General features: G+C 32.3%; 1 protein-coding gene across 2 annotated transcripts in view; it reads left to right on the top strand.

The window, feature by feature from the left end:
* SLC13A1 (solute carrier family 13 member 1) overlaps window positions 1-9,042 on the top strand; it is a 120,908-nt gene extending 111,866 nt beyond the window's left edge. For both annotated transcript variants that reach the window (XM_007531674.3, XM_016191927.2), the window contains 4 exons: window positions 1,788-1,897; window positions 5,470-5,631; window positions 7,153-7,290; window positions 8,111-9,042. In XM_007531674.3, the coding sequence (XP_007531736.1) occupies window positions 1,788-1,897; window positions 5,470-5,631; window positions 7,153-7,290; window positions 8,111-8,248 (548 nt within the window). In that variant the 3' untranslated portion in view covers window positions 8,249-9,042. The remainder of the gene's footprint in view (window positions 1-1,787; window positions 1,898-5,469; window positions 5,632-7,152; window positions 7,291-8,110) is intronic.
* The last annotated feature ends 2,985 nt before the right edge of the window (window positions 9,043-12,027 follow it).

Raw genomic sequence — 12,027 nt, 5'->3', positions numbered from 1 at the left:
TTAGAAATCTTAAAATCTTAGCAGGTAGAAGGCTATCTCTTAACACAAATGTTAAATGAGTATAATGTACTTAACAATGTCTTGCATTAAGTCAGCCACCCCCCCCACTCTGCTCCATCCTCCATTGCTGACACTATGGCCTATTTACATAATCATTGTTTTGCCTGAAAGATCCCCACCCATTGATCTATCTTCTTTCTACCTTGAGACCTGCCCTGCCTTCAGGGTAACATTAATTCTACCAGCTAAAACCCTTGAAACAGTTGCTAAGGAAGCTTCCACCTTCCTAGCATGCTTTCCTAGCCATTTCCTTTTCCGACTTGCCACTTCCGGTTCTAATACATAAAAGCCTTGTCTCTGATCAATAAAGACACATTGCGTTCCCATTCAGCACAAGTTCCTGGTGTCTCTCCCGTGTCTCTTGAGTAAGCAGCTGCCCAGGTTGGCTCTGGATGAGTTCTCTCCAACCCAGAGAGCACGTGCCCAGGAAGAAACACCCTCATGCTAGCCTGGCATAACAATGAACTTATTTCTCAGCAAATCATTTGGAGCCATCATATTTAAATATTAAGAGAAATTTTAAGTATAATTGCTCTGTGAACATTTTAAGGCCTAGTGAAGGATGTTTAAATTGTTTAATCTGAACTCTGGATTTCTTAAACTAGAATCACAGGGAATATATTATGGCCCTGCTATATTGAGGAGAAGGGGGCTGACCCTTGTTTCCTTAACATTTAAAAAGTTCACTATACATTATCTTAACAAAAATTGAAGAGAGAGCATGATTTTCAGGAATTATTTATTTATTGTATTCCCCTTTACTGACCTTGTTTTATTGTTGTAATTGTTATTGATGTTGTCATTGTTGGATAGGACAGAGAAAAATGGAGAGAGGAGGGGAAGACAGAGAGTGAGAGAGAAAGATAGGCACCTGCAGACCTGCTTCACTGCCTGTGAAGCGACTCCCCCTGCAGGTGGAGTGTCAGGGGGGTTCTAACCAGGATCCTTACTTTGCACCACCTTAACCCACTGCGCTACCATCTGACTCCCTGTTTTTCAAGAATTTTAAATTTTATTTGGGAAAACTGAGAACATTCACATGTTAGGATATGAGAAAGAGAGAGAGAGAAGCGGAGTTAATACATGATGAACTGGACAGAGAGCTAGCCATGCCCACTGGTTTACCTTTTAACACCCAAGCCCCTCCTCCACCTTTCCAAGCTACACTTGTTACCATTCCCATTTTGGGGGCGGTACCTTCTAGGTACTACCTGTCCCTCAATATTACTTTATTGTTATGAACTACTTAAATAAACTTTAATAAATAATAAGTATAATGCTGCACTAATACCACTGAGCCAATGGTAAAGTAGCTACATTTTTCAGAGAAAAAAATAGTATATTCACATATTTACTTACCTTTTTATATTAGATAATTTTATTTGGAAAATGTTGATTTAGATGTCTGTGAATGGAAAACTCAGTGTTTCTTATAGTCAGCAAAGTTTGTAAAATGAATGAATGAATAGCATTATAAATGATAATGAGTAATTTGTCTTAACTTACTTTTTAATGCGATCCAAAGAACTTTCCAATGTCATGGTACTTTATTTGGTTTTTCATCGTGTAATGTTCTAGTTAGACCATGTAGAAATAAAGTCCACATCAAGTCTCCTACCTAAATACAATATAGGAAATTTTTAAACCATTTGTGAAGTAACTACTTGAGATGATGGGGAAAAATTTTATTTTAAGCAATGTATGACTGAGGAATTTTTGTTTTGCAGTTGCTTTTGATTTTTCTCCATTGATTACTTGGAAGGAATTCCAGTCATTCATGCCCTGGGATATAGCTATACTTGTTGGTGGAGGGTTTGCCTTGGCAGATGGCTGTGAGGTAATATACTCTGTATGGAATATTTAACAATTAACCAGATTGTTCCAAAGAAGAATGCAGAGACATTCAATATTTTGGTAATTTACCTTCATCCCATCATTTTAGTAATACAGATTTCAGTAGTTATACTGTAAGCATACCACACAAATAAGGTAAATTCAGAGTTCCAGAATTGTATCAGATTACATGTACAATGGTCATATCAGCAGAAATAAAGCAAAAAAAAGACCTTTTAATTATAAAATGGTATTACAAGACCAGATTTGTAAGAAAAGTCATACATACTTGAAATATATTTTTATATCTTTATTTTACAATGAATTTGAGAAGCTCTCAGACTTCTCTTGAATACATCATGGTCCTAATTTTTTTAAAGAAAATGTGAAGTAACAGCAGCAGTAGTGGTATTTAATACATGTATATTAAATGAGGCTCTGAAAAATGTTCATATGGTACTGACTGTAGCTCTAATCTTAGGAAGAAATAAAAATCACCTTGAAAGATAAAGTGTCTATTTCTTTAATCTATTAATCCAATTGCTATAAAGGATAAGTCTAGGAAGGTTTTTGTGCCTTAAAATTGTCCTGATCATTGGTAGGTTGCTTGAAATTTGTGTTTTCTCCTAAAATTTCATAAAAATCCTTTTCACTTTGATTAATTAAAATCTTCTCATTATTGAATTCCGTAACCTTCTGTGAAATATCTAAAGCTCATAATTTTTCTATTTCCTTATTGATATCAACTTAAAAAAAAACATAGTGAGAGAGGTATAGTATTTCAATTTCTACAAACTTAAGGTTTTACCTTTCTAAAGATAAATAACTTATCTCTTTTGTTCTTAATAAGCTGTAGATAGATTGCTTCTGGTTTTATTGTCATGTTTTCTGTATGGTGTTCAGATACTGTGCTTTCAGCAATAGGATTTAGTAATAAATGAATGCTGAAAACTGTCTAATTCTGAGTACCATTTACAATACAGTTGTAGGTCTGGATTTGGCTGACTGCATAGACTGTTCAAATATAACCAATAGAAATACAAGATAAACACACTTTTCTTTTTTCAGCAATAATAAGAGGTCACTTCTCAGAATAAACAACTTCTATTCCTATATATGCTAATATGAATTGTGAGGAAATCAGAATCAGCAATTCTGGCATTGATGTGAACTTTGTTCATTTCTCCTTCCCAGAATATCTGAATAGACCCTAGACACTTAAGAGTGGTTGTAAAAGCATTGAACAGACCCCGCAGTAGTAAAACCTAAGGAAGTAAAAGGTAGACTGAATCTGATGTACTAGTCTCTCTCACCATAAGAATTAAAGAAATCAAGTAGGGTTGTCTAGTTTGCTGGTAAAACACAAAAAATATATCCTAGTACAATGGCATGTATTGCAGTGGAATATACAGGGTACACCTACTTCTGACCTGTCAGATTGAAGCCATAAATTTCTAAATATATGAGTGCACATAGAAATCTCAATAGTAACAAATAGCTTTTTCCTATTTGGAGACAGTTAATTGTTTAAACTTAATTCATTTATAAGTTATTAAATTATTTAAATTGTAATCATTTTTATTAGTGATTTAATAATGAACAAGACTATGGGATAAAAGAGGGATAATTCCATATAACTCCCACCACCAGAGTTCTGTGTCCCATCCCCTCCATTGGAAGCTTCTCTAGTCTTTATCCCTCTGGGAGCATGGACCAAAGATCTTTATGTGATGTAGAAGGAGGGAGGTCTGGCTTCTGTAATTGCTTCTCTACTGGACATGGTTATTGACAGGTCAATCCATAATTGTAATAATCTTAATATGTCTGAAACTAGATCACAATTTTTGTAAAATACTACAATGTTACAGATACTAAAGATTTCCTCTCTCTTAATGCTCACCCATCCCTTTATTTTTGTTTTTGGTTTTGCTTTTTAACATGATTTAACTCTCTTGAGCTGCAGGCCACTTTCAAATTCTCATATGTGAGTATCCCATTCTTTCACTTTTTTTTACACTCCTCAAGAAATTTTCTTTTGATTAAACATAAAGGATATAAAAGTATTTTCTCAAATTCCCACTAAAATTTCAATAATAGAAATTCAATAATTTCATAAAAATACTATATGGCAAAGATAATAACATAGAAGAGCAATTGACAAATTTAGAGGCTGAGGACTAACTTTAGTCAGTAGAAAAAGATGAAATCTATGGTCTTGCAAAAGCATCAGCTTAAAAAAAAACCTGATTCATTGACATAATTCAGGAAGAGTTTAGAAATTAGAAGCAACAGATTAACTGAAAAGCTTATGGAAAATCAGGACTAAAAATAAAGGATGGCTTTAAAAAGGGTGAGAAGTTGTGAGGTTCCCAGAAACAAAATCCCCAGTTCTGAATAGTTAGCTACTTTCTCTCCTGCTTGGTAAAAAAAGAAAAAACAAATGCAGATTTACTCTGTAACAAAATTGATCAAAGAGACACTAGCATATCAGGTGCTATAGTATCTCTTTCTCTCTTCTAGTCTCTTGCCCACTCTGTCTTAATTTTTTAAATAGGGCCTCTGAAGAATGGTAGAATCATGCAGGTATGAAGCTGCAGCATATAAAATATAAATTAAATAATGTGAAAAAGAATAATTTTTCTTAGACAAATAGAGGGAAAAAAATCCTTACTTTTCACATACCAATTCTCAGGAGGTCATAGAAGAATGAGTTTCATTCACACAAGAGAATTATTAATAAGAAAAGTTCTCACGTAAGAGGGTGGGATTTATAATATACTCGTGAAGAGAGGTCCCAGAACATCAGTGGTAAAGTAAGTCTAAGCAGCAAGCAATCCTGAGGAAACACAGAGAGAGGTTACTCCACAGTGGACATCTCCATTAGTCAACATAAAAATAAAATCACTTGATTTGTCAGTCTACTCCTGGGGTGTTTTCCAACTTGCTGGTGATTGTGCTAAAGGATCAGTGATACAAAAACCAAGCAAATAAACAAAAGGAGGAAATGATTCTCTGGAAAAATAAACAGTAAACCCATATAAGTAAATGCGATTAAAGTACATTATGTCTCAGGTATGAACAATATTCATATAAGTACAGGAATTATTTTTACATATTGATATGTGTGATAGTTTTATACATATTAGGATGTCAATAGCTAATATCTACACTTGAAAAATAAAAATATGTAGTAAGTATTGTCTTGAGGCAACAGTACATAGAGTGGTGAAAGGTAGACCAGAAATCTAGTCTTAAAGCCCTACTGTACCATGTGAATTGTTAAAGTATAATCAATGTCTTTTAAAATTTTAAATAAATAAAAATTTCTATATGTAATAGCTGGAGAAATTTAATTGTAATCAATAAATATAGGAAGATTTGGAGATTTTAGTGATTTTTAAAATAATTATTGAGAGTGTTTACATTTCAGTCACCTCTACAAACCAAACCATAGAAAATATGAGATTAATTTTTATTGAAGAACTGAGTTTATAGAAAGAAGAAAGTTTTCAATATATTTAAATATTGCTTGATTAAAATGAATTATTAATGAGTAAAAAATTACAATATTTTTAGGCCTCTGGATTATCCAAGTGGATGGCAAATAAATTATCTCCTCTAGGTTCATTACCGGGTTGGCTAATCATTTTGGTATCTTCTCTGTTGGTCACATCTTTAACAGAAGTAGCCAGCAATCCAGCTACCATTACTCTTCTCCTCCCAATACTATCTCCACTGGTTAGTATCTAATTTATTATATTTATATTATTTATCAGGAATAATATTTACTGTAGTTGTTCTCATATTATGGTATGAAATCATTACTGACTTGAATAGTACTTTGAGTACTCCTTATTTACATTAATGCTTATTTAGGAAACCTCAAGGTAGAAATGCTTTCTTCCTTGCTCAAGCAGCACAGTCTTAAGCGAAATATTAACCTTCATTCTGCCCACTTTATTATTTTGCAGGTAAGTGAGAGTCAGCCTAAATCTTTTTCAGGTGTAAGACTTGACATTTGGTGTTTCCTGGCAACTTAAACATTTATGTAGTCTCCTTCTAGAATATTATTCCTGACTTTCTAAAAACTGTTCCACATAACTGATTTGTAAGTGAGTTATTATCTGAGTTTACATTCCAGGCTTTAGAATTAAATATATTAATCACAGATTTCTATTGATAAGGAAAGAATTTTGGAGAGATAAGCTGCAAGAGAAATTATAAGAAGACAAAGGGTGAAAGACTGCTTCCTTCTTTTTCCCCCACATAGAAATTATAAGAAACTTTTAAGTAAAATTTTTTTCTAATAGGGAAAAGTGAGTGTTTAAAGGAAAGCATTTCAAATTAAGAAGAACTGCCCTTCTGGAACTGTACTCTTACCAGACCAAGGGGCATATGTTGGCACTCTTGAACTGATACTGCTTCAAATTAAAAATTAGCAGGCAGTTTATATTGGTAAAATAAATATTGAGACTCTTATCTGTTCTTTTTTATTTTTAACATGAACAGTTAGAACATTATATAATGAATTAAGAGTAGTAGTAACTCTTGATGATGATCTCTAAGGAAACCTTAAATATATATATATATATATATTACAAAGGCTGTAAGCTAATAGTGTTATAAATTATGAAGCCACAAGGATTTGAGACCCTACTTAAACCTAGTTATTGATACTTGTCACTTTGTATTTGGACAAGTCACTTTAATCTATTTGGACTTCAGTTTCTACATGTGTAATTCAAAGTTATAGTATTCATTTTATAATATTGTGTAAAAATTATATATATATTACATATGATATCTATTATAATATAGCATATAGATTTTAAACTTTGCATATGTACTATATTATATGTAAACATGAAAAAGAGACTAAGAGGAATATATTTTTTTAAAAGTATGACATACTGTTGTTAAGGAAAACAAAAAGTAAAAATTTATTTTTAAAAAATGGACCAATGGGGTAGAAGGAGTATCTCTTAACCCCAATGGGGGAAATGGAGGTTAGTTTCAAGCATCTCTAGAGTATTCCCTCCCTTCTTATAGTCTATAGTTAAATAGTTTTTCTCCCCTCTGTCTATGTGCAGGAGTCCCTATATATTTTATATTCATATACATTTTATATAAGTATATAATTTTATATTTTTCAATTCAAACCTGCTTCTGGAAAAGTTTATTTTCATAAGTTTGCTACTTTTGATGCTCAGTGTAAACCTCAAAATTTTACTGAGATTGCTTTCTTATTTTCTTCGACAGGCTGAAGGCATTCATATGAATCCTCTTTATATTCTAATACCTTCTACCCTATGTACTTCATTTGCATTCCTCTTACCAGTATCAAATCCACCCAATGCCATTGTGTTTTCATATGGTCATCTACAAGTTATTGATATGGTAAGTTAGCCAAAAGAATGTTATCAGATTCAATAGAAACTTCTTTTTCATTGTCTTGAGTTATATTTAGTTTCACCTACTAATTAACTGACAAGAAAAGTATGACTTGACTCCTGATAATTTTTAGGGATTATAACCAAAATATGTCATTAGAATTTACAGTAACAAATACAGAAATATTGATTACATCAGCAATGTTCTAGAAAAGGAATAAAGAACATAAACCATGTTCAACACAATGGGAAATTTAACTATACTAAAAGAAGAAACAGTTAATAAATTCAGTTATACAGTAACATAGTGGTTTGCAATCACAAATATTTATGCAATTGACATTTTCTTTGAGTAAATAAGACATTATGGTCAGTGCCTGGTTGATGAAAAGCCATCTTTTTCATCTTATTCCTATCAAGTAATAGTAGGAATTTTAAGACTAAAATTTCCATTTTTTGCCAAATACAAAAGTCAATAATTAGTCTGAGATATAGTCTCAATTCTTGCCTTATCAAAAGGACATTTATCTTTCGATATGAATGGGAAAAAATTGTAAATTCAACAATTTTTTTTTACTAAATACTTAGGGTGCTTATAAATCTGGTACATAACTTCTGCAATTATATTCCATTTTTATATTTATATTTATATTTATATATAAATATATATAAAATATATATTTTTTAAAAATATATATAAATATATATTTTTTATATTATATATTTATATTTATATTTTTATATTTATATTTATATTATATTCCAATTTATATTCCATTCCATGGGTTACCTTATTTGGGAGATTGACATATATTTTTTATTTCAAGGTAAAAGCTGGACTTGGTGTTAATATTGTGGGTGTTGCCGTGGTGATGCTTGGCATGTTCACCTGGATTGTGCCCATGTTTGACCTCCACACTTATCCTTCTTGGGCCCCTTCAATTGGTAATGGAACCATGCCATGAAAAGCACAGATTTTTTGACTATCATATTGAGAAATTGAGGAATCATGATGAATTCACTACGAAATCTGCATCTGGGAAATTGACGACACCTTTAAATTTGCCCTTCAGTAGCTGCTGTGATTCTAACGCATAACCAAATTTTGCTGTCTTAACTCAGCATCCACAATTCCCTTGAGATACAACCAAAAAGGTTGCAGCTTTTTATGAAGAAGCCTTCATCAAAAAGTCACCATTGAGAATTTGCTTATGACCAATAAGCACTCTGCTTCACCATAATAATAATGTATATGTTAACATCTAAAGAGATTTGGCCACTTGCTTCACATTACTGTTTGAGTTCAGTGTAACATTTCAAAAGTCAATACATTACTTCATAAACTTCACATGAAGATCAAAATAGAAAACATTTTTATAATGTATTTGGATAAGTCATTTTAATTGTGTTGTCTGAGGGAATTATCTAAAATGTTAAAACTGTTATCACCTAGTGGTATAGTGGAAAATGGAATATAAACAAAATGTGTATTCCCTCATTGTGAATGTACCAATACAATTATGCTTCATATATACATATTTGCAAACATTGAAATTGAGCTAGTAGTTCTAAAATTATACCTAAGTCTGCTAATGAGTAGACGACTCATAGGTAAGAATTACTTTCTATTTGACTATTGTCTATATTAACATGAGCCCCCTACACAAAAATATGCTTTATAGACAATAGATGTAGGTTATTATAACTTGCACTATTAATACAGCATAGTAAAGAAAACTAGATGTTATAAAACTATGAATATATTTATATATGTGCTCAATTTTGTTAAAGCCTATATATTTCAAATATATGTGTGATATACAAATTACACGATATGTAAAAATATATTCAATATTTTAATAAATTATCTTTTGCATATAAACATAAAGTGATCTCAGATAATTCCATTATATCATCAATGAAATGAAATAGAAAGAAATAAAAATTAAAAATTAAAAACATTTATAATAGAAAGAAAGAAATTATGGGGAAAAACAGAAAGAAATAAGAATTACATGAATATACAGGGAGAAAAAGAAAAAACTAGATATTTAAACAAAATTAAGAGAATAATCTATCAGTCAAAATGTAAAAAAAAAAAAAAAAGAATAAGGTCTCTAGACACCCTAAAATTAACTTCAGTAGAAGAAATGATAGTGAAAAATCAAATAAAGTTTGCAGTTAGGGAAAAAATGGAAATGGTAAAATGTAGCAATTGTTATGTTAAGAACATGGAAGGTGAGTTTTTTATTATTTTATTTGGGGATTAATAGTATATAGTACAGTTGTTGACAAATGGGTACAATTTCTCATCTTCACATATAATAGGTGTCTATGAATACTCTCAGCCCCAACTTAGGTCCATTACCACCATCATACACCAGGACCCCAAAGCCTCTCCAGCAAATGCCCCCTGCCCACCCTTGCCAAAGGCTTTTCTTTTGGTGCAATATGCCAAACCAAGTCCAAGTTTTATATTGTGTTTTTCTTTTCTGTGCTTGCTTCTCAAGTTCTGCCTGTGGGTGAGGTCATTGGGTATTCATTCTTCTATTTTTGGATTATTGCACTTTCATGATTCCTTCATACTCCATTGAAAGTGAGGCAAAGGGGATGACTTCATCATATTTAGAAGCTGAGTACTATTCCATCGTGTCTTTATAACACAACTTTCTTAGCCACTCATCTGTCATTGGTCATCTGGGTTGCCTCCAGGTTTTGGCTACTAAAAAGTGTGCTACCATAAACATAGTTGTATGTGGGATTATGTGAAAGCATGGTAGAGCTTAGAGGAACTCTCTCACCCTTGAGATGGAGGTCTGGAAAGACACTTCACTTGTCAGTCTCTCCCTTTCAGGGATAGAGCTAGGAGGGAAATGTTTTCCTGACTCTGTTTCCTCTTGTTGGTCTCCCAAGCTTCACAAAGACATGCAACCTCTCACAGTTAACTCAATCCCCTGATGCAGACCAAATGGCTGCCTGTTTGAAAGTTCACTTAGAGTTCACTATGTTAACTATAAGTTCACCACCTTTTGATCACATCGAAAATACACTTTATCACAGCCTTGCCAGTAACCTAACAGTGAGACCCCCACACCTTATTTCCTTGTCCTTTGATATCTATGATTTACATCAATTTCTGCCCTTCTCTGCTTCATCTCACTCTGCTGGTTTAACAACTATGTTTTTCTTAATACCTTTAGATAATTAACATGTCTTGCATCATGGAAACTAATTGCTCTGACCTTTTGGTATCTCATCAATTCTCATCCACCATAGGGGTACCTGACCTTTGGAAACCTGTGATTACTGACATATGTGAAAAATGTTCTTTGTTCTACTTGCTATATAAGCTTGTTCTTCTCAGAATAAAATCGGAAGTTCATACTTGAATTTCTCCTGGTGCTTCTTTTCTGCATCACACAATCACTAGAACCAGTGATGAGAAGGCCAGTGGCTTATCTCGGTTGTGAGGTCACACACATGAGCAGCAGTTGTGCATAGGTCTCTATATAGATATATATGCTTCCTTTGGATATGTACCTAGAATAGTAATTCCTGAGTCATATGGTAGGCACATTTCTAGCATTCTGAGAATTCTCTAGACTGCTCTCCACTGGATACAATTGGTGGAGTTGCACCAATTTGTAAGATAAGTTTTAAAAACACTTTTTCTAGGTGCAGGGGGTAGCACACCTCAAAGAGCTCACCCATTCCGATGTAAAATAACCTAGTTCATGGTCCTGGTTCCCACCTGCTATGGGGATAACTTCATGAAACGTCAGTCTACAGGTGGCATTCTTTTTCTCTCCCTCCTTACCTTCTTCTCCCCTCTCAAATTCTCTCTGTCCTTATTAAAAAGAAAGAATAAGGAAAAAAAAAACTTTGCTATTTTCTTTATAGAAGTCATCAAACCTGGTTTGTTTGTTGTTTGCTAGTTTGGTAAATGACTGTTATCTTTGAACATCAAAGAACTAAAAGTCCAGTAATTAAGAAGGCAGACATCTAAAATTATATACACATTTCACATTTTTTATTTTTATTTTATATTGATGAGTAGTTAATGAAATTTTTTTTCCAGAGAATAGCTTATCTGGTTAAACCTAAAATATAATATTGCTGCTTTGTATGTATCTTCTACCTTCACTCTATCCTTTTTTCCATATCATATATTACACACATCATGATCCATATATTAATTATGCTTCTGTTTTTCTGGTCACTAATAGTATATGATATTGTATATCATATACTATATATGGACTATAATATATGATGTAGCATATCATATACTGTATATGGACTATAATTTATAATAATATATTTGCTTTATGAAGTGATTAAATGACTATGGAAATTATAATGAGTCAGTTTTGCTCTCAAAATAATATAAACATTTCAACTTGAATAATTTTTATGAACTTGGGACCTCAGAGCCTCAGACTTGAAAGGTTTTTTTTCATAATCAATATGCTGTTTCCTCAGCCCTATGAATTACTTCTAACAGCTTCCAGCTAAAAAAAGAGAAAAAAAACTTACTCAAAATTAAACTGAGCCATATAGCTCTACATCTTTATGTTCAGTTGACACATCAATAATGACATAATTCATCTATTTCACATTTATTATATTTACATCAAAGTTATGAAACCCTTTTATTGTCTTTAAAAGCTTCAATCAAATCTTTGTCCTCCTACTTCATGGTAGATATTACTCTTGTTACTATCTTAATCTTTACTTAAAGGTT

Source organism: Erinaceus europaeus, chromosome 8, assembly GCF_950295315.1.
Source record: "Erinaceus europaeus chromosome 8, mEriEur2.1, whole genome shotgun sequence".
NCBI classification, from domain to species: Eukaryota; Metazoa; Chordata; class Mammalia; order Eulipotyphla; family Erinaceidae; genus Erinaceus; species Erinaceus europaeus.
Note: the sequence above shows the minus strand (reverse complement) of the source record. Positions and strands in the feature narration are given on the sequence as shown.